This window comes from Rhinolophus hipposideros (assembly GCF_964194185.1).
Source record: "Rhinolophus hipposideros genome assembly, chromosome: 18".
Taxonomy (NCBI): Eukaryota; Metazoa; Chordata; class Mammalia; order Chiroptera; family Rhinolophidae; genus Rhinolophus; species Rhinolophus hipposideros.
Window position 1 is genome coordinate 35,277,698 of NC_138064.1, and position 23,404 is coordinate 35,301,101.

General features: G+C 34.5%; 1 protein-coding gene across 2 annotated transcripts; it reads right to left on the reverse strand.

The window, feature by feature from the left end:
- Positions 1–183: 183 nt before the first annotated feature.
- On the reverse strand, positions 184–23,191 carry GTPBP10 (GTP binding protein 10). 2 transcript variants are annotated; one of them, XM_081079688.1, is made up of 11 exons: positions 23,039–23,191; positions 18,985–19,178; positions 15,672–15,763; positions 15,138–15,282; positions 11,240–11,313; positions 9,710–9,762; positions 7,500–7,607; positions 6,517–6,594; positions 4,430–4,553; positions 2,391–2,600; positions 184–1,093 (listed from the first exon to the last, which is right to left on the reverse strand). In XM_081079688.1, exons 1-11 carry the CDS (start codon positions 23,069–23,071, stop codon positions 1,062–1,064), a joined length of 1,143 nt encoding a protein of 380 aa, XP_080935814.1. In that variant the 5' UTR covers positions 23,072–23,191; the 3' UTR covers positions 184–1,061. The 2 variants fall into 2 exon arrangements, with proteins under 2 accessions (XP_080935814.1, XP_080935813.1); XM_081079687.1 differs by having other exon boundaries at positions 190–1,122; positions 23,039–23,187.
- Positions 23,192–23,404: the final 213 nt, after the last annotated feature.

The following is a 23,404-nucleotide window of genomic DNA, read 5'->3' on the forward strand; positions in this document are numbered from 1 at the left end:
TACAAGAAAACTAATTGGACAAAACCTGAAATAAAACTGTTGACCCGATTTTTCCCATTATGAAAGCAGACTTTTCTCCCGATTATATAATACATATTACCACTTAAAACATTCATTTCACATAAAGTTAATCTACTATGACAAATAAGAATAATATGTATATCACAAAAAGAACAATATAATAGCTTTCTGAAATTTTTTTATTCATAGGTGAAACCTTCCCAGTACAGATCCAACTTCACAGTACGATATACTTAATACTTGAGTGTCTGGCAGTATAAACTTGTAATTTATCATAATAAATGAATCTGACATAGTATGCTCTGCAAGAACTACTGGTAACTACTGGGACTTGGTAATACATAGTGTATTGATATCCTGGCTATACAGTAAGGTATAAGCATTCCAAAAATTATGTATTTTGAAAGGTAAAAATAAGAAAGTGTTGTTTAAGGACATACAGCTAGCATCTGAGATTATATTAAAATATTTATTTCAAAATAAATCTTAAAGTTTTCAAAATTCATTTTTTTATAAAATAAAAAAGATAATCCAGATTTTCTCCTTTTGTTTAAAACAAAAATCAACCACCAGAAAAATGTACATAGAGCATACTTTAGGTAACCAGAATATATAAATAATGGAACATTTTAGTGAGTTACATAAAATGATTCAGTTGCAGTGGAGTAGTAACCTGGCCATTACGGACAGAGCAAATAAGATACAATTCCTCTTCACCCTCAGAACATATCTGTTATCCTTTGACACAAGATTATGGTATCAGAGCTTCAGAAATTCACCTGATACAACTGTCCTCACATAAATAAACTTGTTTATATTTAGGAAATAATAGAAGTGAAAAAAGAAGACACTGAAGCCATAAGTATAAAACATACCCAATGTGAAACATGGTCACTATGATCAGTGCAGATGTTCAAATCCCAACTACTTCCCCCACTCTTATTCCTTTGTTGTAAAGTAGAACGAAGCTATTCTAGTCCCCTGCAGTTTCTGTTACTGAGTGTGAGATCCAAGAGGGCAGCAGGTCCTGTCTGTTCTCTTCAGCGTTGTACGGTGTAGCGTCCCGCAGTGCCTGGTACAGGGGAGACACTGAGTCAATACCTGTGCAAGGAGGAAAAAAGAAATACAAAAAAAGCCAGTGATCTGGGGACTGAGATGAGAGGTGGGAGTGGGGAAAAGAAAACAGAACAAATAAAAGTGAAATAATGCTTTTAAAAAGTCACAATGTCGTATCAGAAGAAATTTAAGTAGAACAATACTTACAGCCATATGAAACGGCTTCACTAACCTTAAATTCCAAAACAATTCCTAAGAAAAGTAGCAGTGAAGGAAACATTAAAATCTCATTAACCTGGCACTATTTTGTGAAAAAATAAATAAACTTGGAAAAGTTTTATGTAATAAATTCATTTGGGTGAAGAGATATATAAATAAAAAAATTCTGCAAGAACATAGGAAACTTAACTGGTTATGTCTGGGAAAGCCTGGAGGGTCTAATGCAGAACGATGGGAACGTTCCTTTTTACTTTATATGCTTATGCACTGTTTAATTTTTTACAATAAACATGTATATTTTATAATAAAAATCTTTAAATATCCAATTTGTAAGTATTTTTTAAACTTAGGCAGAAATTTAGAAATTATAGTCTCTTAAGAATATATTGATGATTGATAATATTGTTTAAAGTTTGTACTTCCTATTCTCTCTTAGTTAAAATATGAAAGTAAACAATGAAACAGACTAGGACATAAGGAAATGAGACTTAAAAGCACATCTGTCTGCTCCAAAGCAAGAAAAAATACTCTTATACTTAAGAAAGAAAAATTTCTAAAAGCTGAATTCACAAACATTTATTGGCTGGCTTCTGTTAAATATTATCAATGATCTTTATTATCACTGAACACATGTTCCAATTTAGGGTTTCAAGATTTTCTAAAAATGAGAACTATTATATATTTAGTAGAAAAAGGTACATGACAGACTCAAAAACAAATAAAACCCAGTTGCTCATTCTGATAATATTCTAGAAATCCTTTTATATTAAAAAAAAAATGACCTCACTAGAGACATCGTAAATACAGGCATATCAGAGGATTTTATTACAGCTGGATTGGCCACAAAATTATAAACTGTCAGTTTTTGTTCTCAGTTACTTTTTTACTGTTGATAAAAAGTTTAACTACAAAATACCTTAAAAAGATATGGTTCTCAAATGATGGCATACATATTAGGTTAGTAATAACTAACATTCTAAAAAGTACATGTTTATGAAAAAGCTTTCAAATGAACACATATCAGTATCATTTTTAATAAACTTAAATTCTGTCCATTCTGGAACTAGTAAGAGCATTCTTTGATTGTGGCTCACTGTAAGATACTGTATTGGAAATCTGTAAATTAAGCAACTGTTTCTTATGATATGCTTCATTTTCCTGATTGGCCTGTTCATCCAAAGATTTCCTTATACAGTTCTTTAATTCGTCAATTCCTTCTCTGGTAATCGCAGAGATGGGGATGATATGTTGGAACTCCATGGTCCGAGCTGGAATCATGTTTTTTTCAAATAAATGCAGAAAATCTGAAACAAAGAACATAATACTATGCTTATTTTCATTGTCTTTGAAAGTAAGTCAAAACCATATTAGAAGTTTGATTTGTGAACCAAAGAACTGAAACCTTAGCATTTTTAATTCCCTTTTTTTCATCTCTCTCTAATAAGCTCTCAGAATCCTTGGTTTTTACTAGGGACAATAGTAAAGTTCTTGGCACATGATAGCTGCTTAGTAAATAGCTGTTGGATAAAGATATTTTAAACCAAATTAAGTATAAATAAAAGAATCACAGACGATGATTTATTTACAGAAGCAATACATTTGGCTTTTTTGGGTGGTGGACATTCGATAAAGTGAGGCAACACAGATTCTCTGAAAGAAACTTCCTATAAAAATAACATCATTTGGGATATTCTAGGTTGCCTCAGTACACAGGCGACCTTTAACTGCCCTAAAGTATAGGCTTATCATCACTGATGCTAGGAGCCATACTAAAATTGAAAAAGGTGTTGGGAAGAGTTTAAGGGGGGTGGTGGGGGGGTTGTTTCAGATGAGTCTAGTCTATCACTCCACAGGGGCAGATAGCTGTTATATCACTTTTTCCTCTCCTTGTCAACAACGTAATGGGAGGAGGGATGGCATACTGATATGAACGGGAAAGACTGGGCTGAAAGAGAGTGGACAAGCCAATCTGGAGTTTGGTTTGAGATTCCTATGCCCCCCAAAAAGTCCAGAGAGGCTAACTCAGGAATTATCACTGAGGGGACTACTATATTCTGTTTTATGATGGTTCAAAATAGCCACAGGTACCTTTCTGGTACCTCCTTTGAAAATTCCCTTTTCTGCAAAACCAACTAGCAAACAGATCTAATGATCTCTCAAAGCAAATGAGATTGAGGAATAAAGCCTACTTACTAATTCCAGGGAATATTTATATCCCAAAAATAACTTATTAACTCAAGGACAACTCCAATGTAAATTAAACCGGGGATAGATTTTTGAGGGGAGAAAGAATCTTCTGGTGTTGTCTGCTAGTCCTAATAATAATAATTTACTTTCCCCAATTTTTATCCCAAGGATAAAAAGAGCAATTGCTACTATTTAAAAACATGTTAACTACTTGCCAACCACCTTATTTTTCCTCATTTGTGAAGAGGTCCTCTACTAGATTCAGAAAAATGAAAGCATCCTCAGTGTAGGACAGAGAGTGTTCTACGAGTTCAATATTCAAGACAGTGGAGCGTCTTTACTTTAAGTTCTTTTATACAAAGTGGTCCATTTAGGAACAGATTTCAAACAAAAAAATCCTTTTGGATTAACAGCATCTATTTTTCTGTGTCACACACATACACAGATACACGTACTCAAGTTCTTCTTAGGAAATTAGTATTCTTCACCTATGAAGTTGGCATTGCAAAGATACATACCTCTTTAGAACTATTAGCTCCGTTTTTAAATTCATGGTATACTAGGGGAATGAAGTTCTAGAAGTTGTGAAACACATTAATGTGTAAGACTTCACAGGTAAATGTTGACTTTTTCCTCTTCTGACCCAAATCCCATTAATTCTTTAAGAACCCAGTTTAAGTTTTACGTCTTCATGAAGACTAACCTTTTCAGTTTAAATTATCTTTCTCTTCTTTTGTCTCCTCTCACTTACCGTCTATATCACATATTCTGAAATTTGGTATTACATTACAATGTTATTTAAATATTTTATAAGGTATGTGTCCTTTCTTCAAACATACATTTTAAAAGAGTAACAACTGTTATTTTTCTTTTCCACTGATTATATCACTTAGCACTCTGCACATTCTAGGTATTTATTAAATTGGCATTAAATAAATGGGTTTACCTTTAGGATTCTGGAGTTGCTTCATCAGTACACGGAATTTATCTTGGGCATCTGGCAAGTCCATTTTATTAACTGCCAGGAGTGCAGGTTTTGTCTGAACTTCCTCTTTGTACAACTCCAACTCCTTTAAATCAAGAGAAAAACCAAATAATTTTATTAAAATAGCTATACAGAATACTTGCATCATGTCTGTCTTTACCTTGCAGAGGCCTGGATAATCTAGAGACCATTCACATCTCTGAAATGCAGTAAATCCCAATAACCACAAAATTAATTAACAAAGGAAACTCAGAAAATGCTTAATGGTTAAGTCATGTGCTAATATATTTCGGCTCACATGACATCCTAGAGAAGGTTGTGATTTGTGCCTAGAGCGCAATACAAATATCTGGACTTCTATTAATATAAAATTCAGAAGTGAATAGGAATAAATCTTCATGATCATAAATTAGGCAACAGTTTTTTTAGCTATGATACCAAAAGCACAATCAAAATAAAAAATAGACAAAAAGGACTTGATTAAAATTTAAAACTCTGTGCTTCAAAATATATAAAGAAAACAGACAACTGATAGAAGAGGAGAAAATATTTGTAAATCATGTATCTGGGAAGGGACTTGTATCCAAACTATAACAAACTATTATAACTCAACAATAAAAATACAAATAACCCAATTAAAAAATGGGCAAAGACTCCAAATAAGCATTTCTCCAAAGACATACAAAACGGCTAATAAACACCGTGAAAAGATGCTCAACATCATTAGTCACTAGAGAAATGCAAATCAAAACCATAATGAAATACCACTGCACACCTACTAGGATGGCTAAAATAAAAAAATAGACAATAATAAGTATTGACATTAATGTGGAAAAATTGGTACCCTCATAGATTGCAGGTAGAATTGTAAATGTTGAACTGGTGCAGCCACTTTGGAAAACAGGTTGGCAGTTCCTCAAAATATTTAACATAGAGTTACCATATTACCTAGCAATTCCATTCCTAGGTATATATACCCAAGAGAAATGAAAACATGTCCATACAAAAACATGCACACAACTGTTCTCAGCAGTATTACTCGTAAGAGGAAAAAGTGGCAAAGGAAATAGGATATACAAAGACCTGGAGGCAACACACATCGAGTTGTGTTAGGGAGAAATCACCGGGCTGGATACAGACTGTAAGAGGGGCAGAGGGAAACAGAGATGGACGGCTAAGTAGAAGTCCCACCTGGCCAGACCTCATTAACCATGTTCAGGTTAGACTAACAGTAATGGGGCACCATCAAAGTGTTTTAAGCAGGGAACAAACGTTGCTGTGGTTCTTTTACAAAGATCACTCTTAGCTGCCATGTAAAAAATGGACTGCAGAGAAGTGAGACTGGAAGCAGGGAGTCCAGAAAAGAGAAACTTAAAACATTCTAATGAGAATTAATCATGACTATAACAGTGTGGATGAAGAAAAGATTGATTTCAGAGACATTTAGAACATAAAACTGACAGTGCTTGACATAGGTGAGAAAGATAGAATCAAGACCACCACCCGGTTTCCGGCTTACATACTCAGTAAAGTTCTGGAGGAGGCTGGAAAGTTAAAAAAAAAAAAAAAGTTCAGTTCAGTTTTATACATATTAAGTTGGAGAAGTCAATAAGACAGACAATCAAAGATGTCCAAGAGGCAGCTAGTCTAAAGCACAGTCAAAAGATAAGGGTCTCAGATACAGATTTGGCAGTCATCAGTATATTTACTGTAACTGAATGCTACTTAAAGAATAAACAGAAAAGAGCATAAAAAGTACACTGAGAAATAGTCTAAGAAATAGAAATAAAAGTTCAAGCAAGATGAAGTTTGAGAAGTATGTAATAGAAATTTGGAATTAAGGAGGGTTTTATAGGTTTCAAAAGGAGCAGGTTAATATTGAAGAACTTGAGACAGTAAGTTTAGATAATTCTTTAACATCAAAGCTTCAAAAAGTAGAGGTAAAATATATATTTATTCTAGTTATTATGTGTTATTTCATACAGGCCTATGTACCTATATATTAGACCAGATGCAGAATACAGTAAAACAGAAACAGAAAAACCTACTTTTGTAAGCAGTATTATGGTTTCAAAGGCAGTTCTGTATTGTGTTTGGGAAGAAAGCTGAAACCCAGAAATATCGACCTAAAAAAAAAAAAAAAAAAGAAAAGAGACAACCTTTGATAGAAGAATAGCTATACATTTCTATGTTTTGAAATATTGTATTCTTTGAAGCTAAAAATAATGTCTCAATCTATATTCTATTGGTAATTTAGCAATTCAAAATTAGAAAGAGAAATTGAAATGTCAAGATAATTGTAATTATTCTGATAAAAATCACAACCATTAATAAAATGAGAAACTAGTATAGATAAGACAATTTATACTAACATGGACAATCTCATATGCAGTTGACCCTTGAACAACATGGAGGCTAGAAGTGCCAACCTCTACCCCACCCTGCACAGTTGAAAATCACGTATAACTTTTGATTCCCCCAAAACTTAACTACAGTCTGTCGGTATCCATGGGGTATGAGTTCCAGAACCCCTGCAAGGGCACCAAAAACTGTGGATGCTCAAGTTCTCTACATAAAGTGGTGTAGATCAATGCACACAGTCAGCCCTCTGCACCTGCAAACTCTCAACACCATGGATCAAAAACAGGTGTTTTATTGAAAAATCTCTGTATATAAGTGGACCCGCACAGTTCAAACCTGTGTTGTTTCAGTCAGCTGTATAACTCAAGCACCATCAATGAAGTAGGAAAATGATACTACATAATATAGTACTATGTTGAAAATCTTAAGGAATTAAACCTGGACAAATATGGCCAAACTTACATCTGACATAGTAAATAATGCCATTTCAATGCGCATATTATAAACAAAGATTACTCACTGTATTTGACCCCAATCTAAACAGACTTAGTGGAGTCACGTATGCTACTACTTTATCTTTAAATCTTATTATTACAAAAAAATCTAGGATAACTAAATTCATTGATTTTCACATTCATTTGAATATTACATTTATATGCATATGACTTACAACAAAAAGTAGTTGTTTAGTTCTTTCTATATGCTTGAGGAATTTGTGGCCCATTCCTTTGTTCATATGTGCTCCTTCTATTAAACCAGGAAGATCAGCTACTGATATCTAATACAAAGTTAAATGGTTTGATAAAAAAGAAAAATATATGAAAACCACAAGCACAATTACATCTAAAAATTTTCATGGTATTTCAAACATAAACAGTTCCTGATTTGTGATTACCACATCTTTATAAAGCCAAAATACCTTTATAACAAAATAAATGTATTAAGAATCCAAATCCTTTGTTATCAGAAATTAAGAGTCCCATTTTTACTTATTAATCTAACAAGACAGAATTTTAGGGATTAACAGTTATTAATCACATAAAATCTTTAGAATTCCATAAATTATATGTTCAATATGAACTTTCCATAGAATTTCCAGTTTCTGAATTCTTAAAAGTGTTCAAAGATATTAATTCAACTGACATTTACTTAATACAGCTCTGTAGTTTTAAGTTTTAAATTTTATATGTATTTAATTATTTGGCACCACTTTCCTTTTCTGTTCACATTCTACCAAGAGTACTATTGACCATTCTTAAAAAGTAAAGGATATAGTGTTCCTATACTCTTTTTGGAGGTGATAAGAGTTATTCACTATTATTCTACACTTCTGGTTTTCAAACCTCACTGTGCCTCATAACCACCTAGGGAAGTTTTATAACCACAGATGCCCAGGCCCTACCCATAAGGGATTTGCTTTGGATCTTTGGGGCACATGCTTCATTTGTCATTGTTGTTTTTAAGCCACCCAGATAATCCTGAGGTGCAGTAAGGGATGAGAAGCACTGCTCTAAACACACTGCTCATGGGGATCAGGACTTGAGTTTTAAAGGAAGTTGTGGCTGTGAAAGAGCAGTGTATACTACAGAAGTCTCATGTCCTGACATTGTTTTCAAAGGTTCTCTACTGACTTCCCTTAAAAATTACAATGTTCTCTTTTCCCCTCAATATTGTTTGCTATATTCATATTATCCTGCATTTATAATTTTACTTATTATTTAATATTCTATATAATTAAGTTTTTTATTTTTTACTGTTATATCACTATTATAAATGAATACAAATCTTTTATTTCTTTTGAATTATGCCAATGGATTATATGAAAATACACTGATACAGTATCACCGTAAGACCATACTTTATATTAGGGTTCTCTTTTGGTTCTCATTCTATGGGTTTTGACAAATGTATGACACGTCCACCATTATAATGCCATACAGAATAGTTTCACTGCCCTAAAAATCTACTGTGTTCTGCCTATTCATCGCTTCCTTCCTCTAATCCTTGGTAAGCACTGATTTTTTGCTCTTTCCATAGTTTTGCCTTTTCCAGAATGTCATATAGTTGGAATCATACAGTATGTAGCCTTTTCTGGTTGGCTTCTTTCACTTAATAATATGCATTTAAGGTTCTTCTGTGTTTTTTCATAATTTGTAGCACATTTCTTTTTAGCGCTGAATAATATTCCATTTAATGGATGTATCATAGTTTATCCATTCACCTACTGAAGGACATATTGGTTGCTTCCCAGTTTTGGCAATTACGAACAAACATCTGTGGGCACGTTTTTGTGTAGGCGTAAGTTTTCAACTCATTTAGATAAATACCAGAGGACGACTGCTGATCGTATATTACATATTTTAAAAATTTTGTCTCTTTTCTTTTATATTTGTTTTTATTCTCTCTTAATCAAAAGATATGTAGTTCTTCCTTATCAAGAAAAAATAAATTTTAAGAGCTACTTAAGGTCAGAATCCCATTCAAGTAAAAAAACACTTTTTTAAAGAGAAAATTAGAACAAAATGACTTCCATGAACTTGAGAAAAATATTTTTAGGAAACTAAAATCAATCATCAAATATGGAAGTAAAATAGGGACTTACAATGAGAACAGAGATTAGGGAGACAATGAAATTATGATGTAATAGCAAACTGGACTTATACTTTCAAAGAACAAGAAGTTACATTCTTATATAATATTTTACCATGACAGTGTTCAGCAGAATTGATTTGATCACAGTTTTATTTATCAAAAACAAAATTCTGCTACATTTCCTCCCCCTATCACTACAGACACAGTCAAATATTATAAAGCCCAAGTACCAAAAGCAAGTACTTTCACTTTTAACCAATTGTCTTAAAAAAAAAAAAAAAAACCCACCTGTTTGAAATCATTATACATAATCTTTCCAAGTTCAGGCTTTAGTGTTGTAACTGAGAGAAAAAACAACAATAAAGTAAGGTTAGAATAAAGGCTGGTACTCTCAACACTGCCCTAGCATTAAGTTTAAAATAAACAATATCTCTCTTCTATTAACACTTTAATTCACATTATGTTCTCATCTGTTGAAATAGAAGGTACAATTATCTTTGCTATTTACAATATGCTTGGAAAAGGACAAATATTAATTATTATAATCTGCACAGGTCTAATCTAATAAGTGGGTCTACTACACTTTACGAAGCATGAGAAGGAGGCAGAATTGAGGTTTCTATCACTGGGTCTGTGGGAGAAATGTGTCTGGTTTCTTAGTCAGTATTCTCAAGCCTCACTAATCCTACACTAGCCTCCTCCCTATGACTTTTTGCTTTTCTTCCTCTTTCCTTCTAAGAGTCCCCTGTATTATAACAATAAATACTGGCCATGTACTGTATCGTAGTTAGTACAAAATTAACTCTATCAGAGTGTAATTTTAGAATGGCTTAATTTTATTCCAAGTTAATGTCATTCTGTACCTTTATTTAATGATGGCAGAGATCCTATAATAGTCATTCACTACTCTTAGTCTAAGCTTCCATTAGCTCTCATCTTGCTGCTGCAATAGCCCACTAACTGTTCTTCCAAGATCCATATATGTGCCACACCCATCCATTTTCTATATTACATGCAGACATCTTTCTAAAGCAAATCTAATCATTTTATCCCTTTCTAAAAAGGCTATCCACTGCTCTTAAGATATAAAGATCGAATATGGCCTACATGGTCTATTGATAGTCTTTACCTACATCTCGCCTCATCTTGATTTCCTTTCCTTTACCACATGTTCTCTAGACACACAAATCCACTCCCTGCCATCACAGAGCCTCTGTGTATATGCGATTTCCTCTGAAAGACCTTTCACGTCCACTACTTGTCACTCATTAACTCATATTTACTCTTCAAATTTCAACACTTCCACAAAAAAGTCTAAAGCAGTCGCCTACACTCTTTTCATAGAATGGTATTATAGTCCCTTATATTCATTAGTGAGATCTGTGCCTTCCCCCACGAGTTTGTAAGCTCAATAAAAGTCAGAAAAGTATCCGTTTCTATTTACCAGTCTTTGTAACCCAGAATATATTGTAGTTCCTAGAAAAACATAATTGCTAAATGAGTGAAAGAATTCATCTCTCCCTTCCTAGTATTTATCATTGTGCTTGATAAAGGCTAGGTACTCATAAAATCATAACTAAACCAAATAAATGATATAAAGGAGCAGAAAAATAAATGCAACAAAGTGTCTAACAAGTACTAGAAACTTTGCTGAGGGTTATAGAGGTTTCAAAGGTTAATGGGAAATGCATATATATTCCGCCAAGAGTTTTCAAATTACGGCTACCCTTAGAGTTGTCATTTTATTCATACTCAAAGAAAAATCAGTCTTTAAAGATTCACCACCACACATTAAAATACAAAATTAATTATACTTACATACATAATCTGCAATCGCAGGTTTTGCATGAGAAATCTGACTTAGCAAAGAGGATTTTCCAGCATTTGGGAATCTGAAATGAGAAAATAAATTTATATATTACAACAGGTATCAGTACTATTAATACTTGGTTATCTTTGAATTCCTAACATTTCAGGAAGCAGACGTCTTGAATATTTCTGGGATTGAAAGTAGAGTATAAATTTAAAATAATCTTGAAAAACTTGAACAAAATATACTTATGAAAAAGGAAAAGATAAATTTATGTTGGACACTGAAACGTTTTAGTTGCATAAATAATTCAAATTATGTGAAAAAAAACACTTGTAAAGCATAGAAAAACAAAAAGAAATGAACAAAAATACTTGTAATTCACTATCTCTAGCCAAAAACTGATAAAATATTACTTTTATTGTTTTATGGATTTAAAAAAAAATTTATATGGACATTTTCAAACATATACCAAAGCAGAAAGGAGTAATAAATTCCATTTAGCCATCATCTAGCTTCAACAAATATTATTCTCAAAACTTTTTAAAAAGTTGTCTTGTTTGAATATGGATTCCAATAAGGTCTGCATTACAACTGGTTGATGTGTCTCTTAGATTTCTTTGAGTAAAGGATTCCCCTCCATCTTGTTTCCCCCTTTGTAATGTTACCTTTTTTTTTTTTAAACTGGGTCATTTGTCCTATGGAGTTTCTTTACCACAGTCTGGATTTTTCTGTTGACACCCCATGATGTCATTTAACATGCTCTTTTGCCCTGGATTTTCTAAAAACTGGTAGTTAGATATAAAGCCTTGATCAGATTCAATTTTGATTTTTTTTTTTCTGAACGACTATCCATAATTGGTTGGCCTCTTGTTCAAACTGAATTATATAAGGTGAATACCTTTCAAGGGTGCACTGTAATTTACCTGACTAAATTCCTATTGTTAGGCATTTAGGTTGTCTTCAATTTGTTTACTATTATAAACAATGTTGCAAAAATATGCTACAGTTAGAAATACATATGCATACACCAGCATTAACAGTCACCTCTGACTGGTGGGATTAATAGACAATTACCTTATTCTTTCTGTAAATGAGCATTTATTGTCTAACATTTTTCTAAAAATTTATAAACACTGAAGTGACTATCCTTGAATCTTTATACATACCTCTAATCTTTCTCTTGAGTTAAATTTCTAGATAAGGAAATATGGATTAAAATATATGGTAGTTTCAAAGGCTTTCATTTTACTGCTAAATTTTCCGTAAGGCCCACGATCCATGAAAAAGAGTATTAGGAATGGGGAGGAGGGTTACTTAAGAGATGATTTCTTACATTTCATTCAGATATTTTCATTAAATTTATCCAACAATTGGAAATATGATTGGTGCAGCCATTGCTCATTATGGAAAACAGTATGGAGTTTCCTCATAAAATTAAAAACAGAACTACCATATGATCCGGCAATTCCACTTTTGGGTATTTATCTGAAGAAAACAAAAACTAACTTGAAAAGATATATGCACTCCCAAGTTCATTGCAGCACTATGTACAATAGCCGAAATATGGAAACAATCTAGGCGTCCTGGAAACAATCTAAGCGTCCATTGATGGATGTATGGATAAAGAAAACGTGGTATATACACATATAATATACAATATGTACATGATATATGTGTGTCTATAACATATATAACATACAACACACAATAGAATATTACTCAGCCATAAAAAAGAAATATTGCCATTTGTGACAATAAGGATGGACCTTGAGAGCACTGTGCTAAGTGAAATTAAGTCAGACAAAAAAAGACAAATGCTATACGAGCTCAAATGTGGAATCTAAACAAACAAAAAAATCAAACTCAAAGATACAGAGAACATATTGGGGGTTGCCAGTGGTGGGGGATGTGGTGGTGGGCAAAATGGGTGAAGGGGGTCAAATGATACAATATTCCAGTTATAAATAAGTCATGAAGCATATAATGTACAGCAGTGTGATTATAGTAAATAATACTGTATAATAGTACTGTATTGTCTATTTGAAACTTGCTGAGAACAAATCTTAAAAGTTCTCATCACGACATTTCTCCAAAGAGGATATACAAATGGCAAATAGACATATGAAAAAATGCTCAACATCGCTAATCATCAGAGAAATGCAAATGAAAACCACAATGAGATATCACCTCACCCCAGTCAGAATGGCTTTCATCAACAAAACAAATAGTAACAAGTGTTGGAGAGGCTGTGGAGAAAAAGGAACTCTCATACACTGTTGGTGGGAATGCAGACTGGTGCAGCCGCTATGGAAGGCAGTGTGGAGGTTCCTCAAGAAATTACGAATAGAATTACCATATGACCCAGCAATCGCTCTCCTGGGTATCTACCCCAAAAATATAAAAGCATTTCTCTATAGAGACACGTGTACGCCAATGTTCATTGCAGCTTTGTTTACGGTGGCCAAGACATGGAAACAATCAAAATGTCCTTCGATAGATGAATGGATAAAGAAGTTGTGGTACATATACACAATGGAATACTATTCGGCGTTAAGGAAAGATGATATAGGAACATTTGTGACAACATGGATGGATCTCGAGAGAATAATGCTAAGTGAAACAAGTCAGACAGAAAAAGCAGAGAACCCTATGATTTCACTGATATGTGGTATATAAACCAAAAAGAACAAGACAAACAAATGAGAAACAAAAACTCATAGACACAGACAATAATTTAGTGGTTACCAGAGGGTAAGGGGGTGGGGGGTGGGTGATGAGGGTAAAGGGGATCAAATATATGGTGATGGAAGGAGAACTGACTCTGGGTGGTGAACACACAATGGGATTTATAGACGATGTAATACAGAATTGTACACCTGAAATCTATGTAAATTTACTAACAATTGTCACCCCAATAAAATTAATTAAAAAAAAAAAAAAGTTCTCATCACAAGGAAAGAAATTTGTCAACTATGCATGGTGATAGATGTTAATTAGACTTACTGTAGTGATTATGTATAAAACACACAAATATTGAATCATTATGTTGTACACTTGAAACTGATATGTTATATGTCAATTATATCCCAATAAAAAATTTTATCCAACAAATATTTACTGAGCATTGACTTGTATCATACCCAACCAATGGCTGGGCAATATCATAGGCACCAGATATACAGCAATCAATGAGATTATAGTAATATATTTATATTGTAATATATATTATATATACTATATATATATATATATATATATATATACACTACATTGTATATAGTAATATATTTATAATCTCTTATAGTAAAATAAGACCGGGTCTTATATTAATTTTTGCTCCAAAAGACGTATTAGAGCTGATTGTCTGGCTAGGTCTTATTTTGGGGGAAACACAGCAATTATAGCAAGATTCAACGTTGGTGTTCAATAGTGTAAAAGTCGGATAGTTGACATTGTCTGTACTGGCTTTTAGCCATCTGATTAATGACACTTTAGTACCTGTATTAAGACTTGTAAGAATATCTTAATTATTTTTTCCCTTCTTTCATTTACTTCTATACACTTTTTAAAATGTGGATTGTTCGGATTTCTCATTTTATTCCCTAATATTTGGTAATGTTCTTTCACCTTCTTATACTACTACATTTGATTTTTTTTTCTTTATTCATTTTCTAACATTTGACTGGCCTATTATATTGCTATCATCTTTGACAAATGTATAGTAAATATGAAACTCTATGTTGGTACTGTAAAAATAACCACATTTAACAGCATATTCTCAAAGTACAAACAATTCAATAAATTAGAAATAATGCCAGCCCCAAATTACCATTTAATTTATTTCCTGTGCAAGAACTATCTCTCTGAAAGTAAAAAAAAAATAATGATATGAATGATACTTACCCCACTAGGCCTACATCAGCTATAAGTTTTAGATCAAGGTGAATTACTCGTTTCTGGCCTTTCAATGGTAGGAAATTTGTAAATAATTTACCACCAAGGCCTCCTTCAGCTACCAAAATTCTGTCTTTCTCTTTATTGAGTTCTCCTTAAAAAGAGAGATAAAGATACTTAGAACCAAGATTACTAAGTGGAGCTAATTAATCACTAATGACATTTTTCTTTCAGAAATAGATGCCAGAAGTTTCTATTAAAAGCTTGACAGTGGAAAAGCACTTTTGTAAGTAGCTGAAAAGAGACTAGTTATATGTTTTCAAACCAAGTAAATACTCTTATATTTTTAAAATAATCTTAAATGTAGCAGTTAATTTTGAACAACCTTCACATAAAGTTTTTAAAAGTTCTTTTATAAATTAGCAGCTAAAACAGGAATGTTTAAAAACAATTCTGACACTCAAGAGGTACTATTCTCCACAGCTCCTAAACAACTTAGAAAATGTGCATTTTTCACAACCTTAGACTATGCAGTATACTTACCTATAATTTTACCATTTTCATCAGTTACTGAAATGCCCACAGGTACAGGAATTTCACAATCTTTTCCTTTGGAGCCTTTCAGTGCACTAACCCTACAAAAACATAAACTAAGTTAAAATAAGCAAAACCCACTAAATTAAAGATTATGTTTTAAGCAAATATAATGGTATACAAAGAAGAGTAGCTACCAACTCATCCAATATAGATGATAAAGGGTCAAATATTAGAGGAAAACTAAAACTATCCCTACTTATTTGTTTGCATTTTAGACTATTGTATCCCAGTAACAATAATATTGAGTAATGATTTAAGTTACCAATTAACCACCAAAAGTCATTTCAACTAATAATGAAGTAATATATTGCATACCAGAAATGAAAAATCATTACAACACCAACTAGAAAAAAAATGAAAAATCCACTGAAGAACAAACTTTTAAAAAACTGACCTCAATTACAGCAGGCTCATCTGGCTACTCTCAAACTGCTCGTGAGAGAGTAAATTGGTACAAATTTGTAACTAGTAATTCCACTTCTGGGAATTTATCCTAAAACAAAATAACTGAACAACCACATAAACTACTATATACCCATGGATGTGTGCTGCATTGGGACTATAACAGTAAAAAAATCAACAATTACCTATACAGATGAATGACAAAATAAATAATGCAATTTCCAATACTATAATACTATGCAGCCAACCTGAATAATCTTCTGTCACGGAAAAAAAGTTAAGTAAAAAGAGGAGGTTGCAAAATATTGTCCTCTTGTTTTTATACCCCCAAATTATATACATATACACATAATTACATTTGTGTAAATACACAGGAAAGTCTTAGAAAAATCATTTAAAAGTTAATAGTGGTTATCTCCAAGTGGAAGAATTATAGGTGGTTGACCTTTTTTTAAATCATTTTATTCCTGATCTCCCTGATTATGTCACAATTCCCATGCCCACACACATAGGCTCTCATTCATAAGACGTGTCACAGTTATAATTTTCCATTTTTCATGTATTTGATTAATATCTGCTCTCCTATTAGATTATGGTAAGTTCTAGGAGGGCAGAGAACATACTAGTTTAGTTCATCATTTTATCCTAGATATCTAGTACAGTGACTGGCACATAGTAGATAATTAACATTAGTTGAATGAATTGGATTGACAGAAATGGATGAATTTGAAATATATTAAAGATTTAAATAAAGTATTTCTCTTACTGGGATTTTAGAATGTAGAGGCAAGACTTTCCATTCTTTTTTGTTACCGCTGATGAAACTTCTACTAAAATACGTTATTAAAAACATTTACACTTTTATTTTAGAAGAACTTTGGATAGTTTTTTAAATAATTTAAATAGTATCTGATAATTTTCTTAGTTGAACAATCATAAACAAATTTACTGGGAGATATTTTCATGATGAACAAAAGCAGTTTGATTTTTAGTAGACATGAATAGATATCTGAAATTAAAATCTTACTTAGTTACCTACATTTTGGAAGTGGTGCTTGAATCATGTCTTGAAGGGGGAATAGGACTTCGCCAAGCAATCAGTGTAGGGAAGGATGTGTTGCCAAACTGAATACACACACACTGGATTAGGAGGGAACATAATAGCTATTTCTAGCATAACACTGGGACAAGTGGGTGGCATGGTGTGAAATAAAGACACTGTAGTGCAGATCATGAAGAGCCTGATGTGCTAAGTTAGGAAGCCTAAAGATTATCTTAGAGTGATGGGGAACATTGAAGGATTTTATATAGGCAAGTGACATCAATAAATTGGTGTTTTAGAAAATCAGTCTAGGAATAACTGGATAAAGAATGGACTGGAGGTCATGACTGAGACTGGAAACAGGAGACCAAATTGGAGAATACTGTAGTATTTCAGCAATGATGGTGGTTTGAATGAAAGCCTGGCATTCCTGTGTTTTCTGTATTCCAGCCACAGGGGCCTTCCTTTAAAGTCTCATACTGATATCTGTCTATCATTGGGCCTTTGTTCGTGTTATCTTTTCTGTTATGCTTTTTCCTCTCCTTCACCCTGGCTGGCTCCTGTAATCCTTCATGTTTAAGCCTCTACATTCTAAAAGTTGCAACACACAATCTCAGTAAGAAAAATGTTCTATTTAAATCTTTAACATTTACATGTTATATACCATATTTAATATGCCACTAATCTGAACACAGAGTAAGGTTGGAATTATAGCAACTTTACTTTTCAAAAGAAATAATAAAATTATCAAAATTTTTACTTTAGGATGTAAACTGCTATCATTTCCTGCCTGTAACAGCAAAATAATAAAATAACATTCTGAACTCAAAACTTTGATTACTAAATTCTAAGAAATAGAGGCTCCCAAATTTTGTCCTATAAAATGGTTTCAGTTGGACTATTCATAAAACAAAAATGCTCAAAAAGAATTTAAGGGGTTTCTCTAAGGATTCCTGTCCTAGCATATTTTGGGCAGGGTACTTGGTTGTTGCTGGGAGAATTCCTCACTCTGCATTACAGGGTGTTTAACATCCCAGTCTCTATCTTTTGCTTATCATACCCATCACCCAAAGCGCCACATTCCATCCTCTAGTACTGTGACAAATAAATATACCAAAACACTACCTTGAGAAGGAGAAAGAAAAAAGCGACATCAAGTCTAACCTTTATATAAACACCTCCTAAGGTATAACCGAATGAGAGAGGCCTGAGGAATCATAGCCTACATTTTGGTAGAAGCTTTAAGAATTTTTTTGTTTCTTTTCTTTATAATTAAAGAAAAAAATCTCATATTTTGAGGTCAACACAGTATGTTCCACAAAAAATGTTTGTACATTAACTAAAAACAAAGGAAAAGTTTTAATGCCATAGAAAGAAGACGAAAACGGAAGCAAAAGGAAAACATACAACAGATGTATCAGTGAAACAGGCTTTAAATTTTCAGCACTGCATATGAGATGCTGGCAGAACGACTGGTGGTGGGGGGCGAGATTTGAGATTTCAGAAAGGATTCCTAAGGATTGTCAAAGATAATAAGGAGAAAACTGGGAATTCAGACTATTTTCTGTTTCTAAAGGGTAAGTGCAAAAGAATATAAACAGACATCGGGAGAAGAAAAGGATAAAAAGTTTAAAAGCTCCAAAAGATTCTTAGTACCTATCTTTTTACTGGAGTTGAGACAAACGTAGATTTTTGCTCAGTTAAAAATACAGGATATAATTTACTTCAAATTATTAATTAAATTTTTATTTTTTAACTGTTTTCTTCCGGGAGGGATTAATTTTATAAAATCAAAGTCATTCAGTAAATACTTACCGACTGTTTGCTCCTTCTCCAGCCACAAACCGTTTCTTAGGATATTTGTCTTTAAGTTGTTTTAAAGTCATTTTGTTATGGGCTACAACCCAGACGTCACCACCTTTTCCACCTTCTCCTCCTAAACGAGGGTAACCCATTCCACCACTTCCTCCCCTGGTGAAGAGTCTTAAGTTATCGATGAAGTTTCCATACTTAAAAAGAGAGAGAGAACGTTTGTATACCAAATGTGCTTAGCAATTTAGAACTCCTTTCTAGTTCTTTGTTGCCACTAAAACTCCTTTAAAAAAAATCAATAATGGTTTCCTGTATGCCAAATTTATAGTCTTTTCTTAGTTCATCTGTCTGACCTCCTCTTCCCACTTAACTCTCTTAAGATCCTTTTTTTCCAATTATCAATTGTTGTCCCACCTGTCCTCAGGTCTCTTGACATTGGCCCACATTTCAATCCAGACTCCCCTGGGTGATCTCAGCCTGTATCAGTATTACCTAGATGAGATATTCTCCACGTCCAGTCTGTTGGACATCTCCACCAGGATGTAAACTAAATAGTCTAAAGTAACTATGAACAATATCGGCATTTAACTTATATTTGAAACCCTTCAAATATGTAACTTGTTTGTAGGCACTGAAAGGATAATAGTCACCTGAAGGGCATATTAATATGACAAAACCAAACTTTTTCCTAGGTAAATTCTGTTCCTCCAATGTTCTCTCAAATAACAGAACCACAGTTTAATATTCACTGAGGCTACATATGAGAATCTTTTACTACACCTGCTTTTTTTCCCCAACCCTCTCTTTCCTTTCTGGTAAAAACTGCCCTAGTGTCTTGACTATTTCATTAACTCCTAACTGGTCTTCCATTGTTTAGTCATTCCTTTCTCAACACATCCTTCATCTTGCTGCCTGAGCTATTTTTATAAAAATGGATCTGATCTCTAACCATGCTTCTCCCTTACTCAAATTGTTTTTTTTGTTTGCTATTTAATAAAGTCTAAAATTCTCAGCACTACATTCAAAGCTCTTAACCTACCTTCCCAGTTTTGTTTCCATTCGTTCTATCCCTCTTACCTCCTTTTCCTCTTTTGCTCTGTACTACATGTTATATATTCATGTCTCCATGCCACTCTGGGCATGCTTTCCCTCTACTTACGTCATTCATTCCTTTCTATCATAAACCACCTGAATGTCATATTTACTGACGTCTTTCTTAATTCCTTTAATCAACACGTACCATTCACTTTGCTGGGCTCTCAGCAATTTGACTGTATCTCTACTATTACACTCTTTGAAATCTTATACTGTACCTAGTGTTTACGTCTGTATCCCTCACTAAATCAAGAGCTTCTTGCAGGTGAAGATCCTAAGTATTAACCTCTCAGACGATCAAGATTCCGTACAGAGTAATTTCTTAAATTCATAATCTTCACATCTTTAGTCATTTAGGATAGTTGTATCAAAAAACATCTGGAAACTTTTTCCAAAATACATATACTCCACTGATATACCCTGGCGGAGGGGATGAGGAAAGGTCAACCCAGCACATTTAGCTCCGTTGGTGATTCTGATGTACTCTGGATCGGAGATTGCAGTGGATGGGTTCACAGCAAAGATCCAAAGCACAGATATCCATTTAAGTATGCGAATGTACTCCTGAAACAGTGTTGTAAGGGAACTGGGGGGAAGGGATATATAAAAAACGAACTTGAGAGCTAGCCAGAGTACTTTTCTCTGACGGTAAAGAATGTATGCTTTGGTTCTTCAAGGCTAGATCAGAAATGCACCATCTGTTAGTGTTGCCTTACAGCTGCCAAACCGTTTGTTCCCCGGCGCTCTTCCCAGAATTTCATGAGGGAGTGCCTCAGCAAACTGCGGCCCGATGGAGAGATATTGGAAAAGCTCCTTTGAGGGGAAGTCTCAGCAAACTGAGACCCGATAGAATTATATCGGTCCCTCCCCTTCAATGGATTTCTTGGAGATGTGCGTGTGTGTGTGTGTGTGTGTGTGTGTGAAGGCAAAGTTCAAGCTGGAACACAATGGGAACTTTCGGGAAAGACAGCCAGCAGGCTACTAACACACTGATCTTGAGATTAACAATCTTTTACCTCTTTAGAAGTTTACCAATAAAAATTACGCGTTGGCCCGTTTCGGGGTTCAGTCTGAGGCTGTTCCCCTTGGCCCTGCAGTTTCCATTCTATTCATGGCGTCTGTCTTTTCTTAACCCTGCACCACCCTTGTCCCTCCCCACAACCCTCGTTGTGCTGGACACCGCATGTTAGAATGGCTATTATCAACAAGATAAGTAATAACAAGTGTTGGAGAGGTTGTGGAGAAAAAGGAACCCTCATACACTGCTGGAGGGAATGTAAATTGGTACAGCCGCTATGGAAAACAGTATGGAGGTGCCTCAAAAAATTAAGAATAGAGTTACCATATGACTCATATGATCCTTTCATGGGTATCTACATGAAATTTTTGAAAACATTTGTTCGTAAAGATATACGTTCCCCTATGTTCATTGCAGCATTATTCACAGTGACCAAGACAAGGAAACAGTCGAAATGTCCTTCGATAGATGATTGGATAAAGAAGGTGTGGTATGTAAATACAATGGAATTCCACTCAGCCATTAAGAAAAGATGAAATACTGCCATTTGCAACAACATGGAACTTGAGAATATCATGCTAAGCAAAATAAGTCAGATGGAAAAAGTCAAAAACCATTATGATTTCACTCATATGTAGGATATAAAACTGGAAACAACAAACAAACAAAAACTCACAGACAACATATGATGGTTATCAGAGGGAAAGGCAGGTGGGGGGAGGTAGAAAAGGGTAAAGGGGGTCACATATATGGTAACAGAAGATTTGACTTTGGGTGGTGAGCATACAATGCAATAAATACATGATGTATTATAGAACTGTACACTTGAAAGTTATATAACTTTATTAACCAATGTCACCCCAATAAATTTAATAACTTTTTAAAAATGGAATTAGAGGCCTTGAAAATAACACATGATTAATAAATACATGATGATTTGCTGTTTTTACTATTTTTAAAAAAGATGCATCACATGTAAGTGAAGAGATATTCCACTTGCAAATGACATTGATTGGAAGGCAGTTTTCATGACAGCAAGGTTACAAAAGTAGCCTTTAATAACTTATCCACATACAAAAAAATGCAGTAGTTTCTTTTTTGGTTGAAGGATTAGCTACCTCATATACTTAAGCACTCCCCTTCATAAGTCTCTTTTCCTCACTTTCTGGAAAACAGAGGGTGGGATAAAGTACACTTTCACTCCGATATTACTAACCACGCCTTTCCTCCCATAAAAAGAAATCTATTCTTAGCGTTCCGTTCAACGTGTGACATTATTTTTTAACTCTCTAGATTTATCAGATTCAGAGAGTTAGAACCCACACTTAAAAGGAATACCTCCATCTCCTCCTTAGTAAAGGCCAAACCACGATGCCCGCAGGTTTCAAAAACATTACTAGCAAGTCTCCTACAGCGGATTTTAATTTGAAGCAAACTTGATTTTCCTTTTTTTACAGAAACGATTCTAACCCCAACACTGCGCAAAAACTGACCTCATTTCTTGCCACAAAGCAAGCCTGTTACATATTTTCGTTTACCGATGAAAAGCTCTTAGAAACAGTGCACTCGAGGGGAAAATACTCTATGGATATTACTTACAAGCAGGGAAATACACTGTTGGAGCCAAAAGAAAAAAGTTAAAACCTACACCCCACGTCTACTGTCTAAACGGCAGGCAGGTACCCCAGCTCTTCGTCCCACGTGCACACGACTCCCCAGGACAATCTCACACCCCGTCCCCACACAACCGGCCTAACCGTGCCACGCAGACACACCCTCTCACCCCTCACGAACCAACCCCGACTCCAGGAGAGGTGGAGAGAAAACTAGGGTAGAATAAAAGCAGGAAGGAGGACGCCAAAAAGTGGGGAGCGAGGGAAGGAGCACCACGGCCCTCGGGTGGGGCTACGGGCACCTTCAGCCGGAAAGGCACCAGCCACAGACCTTTCTGAATAACACGCAACTGCAGTGCACCATGCCCGCGATCCGCCGGAACTCACTCCTGCGGAAAGGGAACAAACTGAAGTTCCGCGCGGCCTTTTTGCGTCACCGCGGGCCGCCGACGTTCAGTTCCGCCTTCACGTCCCCTCAGGAACCGGCGCATGCGTCGTAGGTGCGCTCGCTGGGGGACTGGCGCATGCGCCCTGCAGTGCACCCCGCAATAAGAAGGAATGTGCTCTGTTTAGGGGAAAGCAGCTTAAAACTGGGGGAATGTCGAGAGGCACTGTGGCAAGGGACAGTTAGGTGTAGAGGGTGTGCCGCAGGAATTAACATTATGAATGGGAACATTTTGAACTAAGCTACCATGGA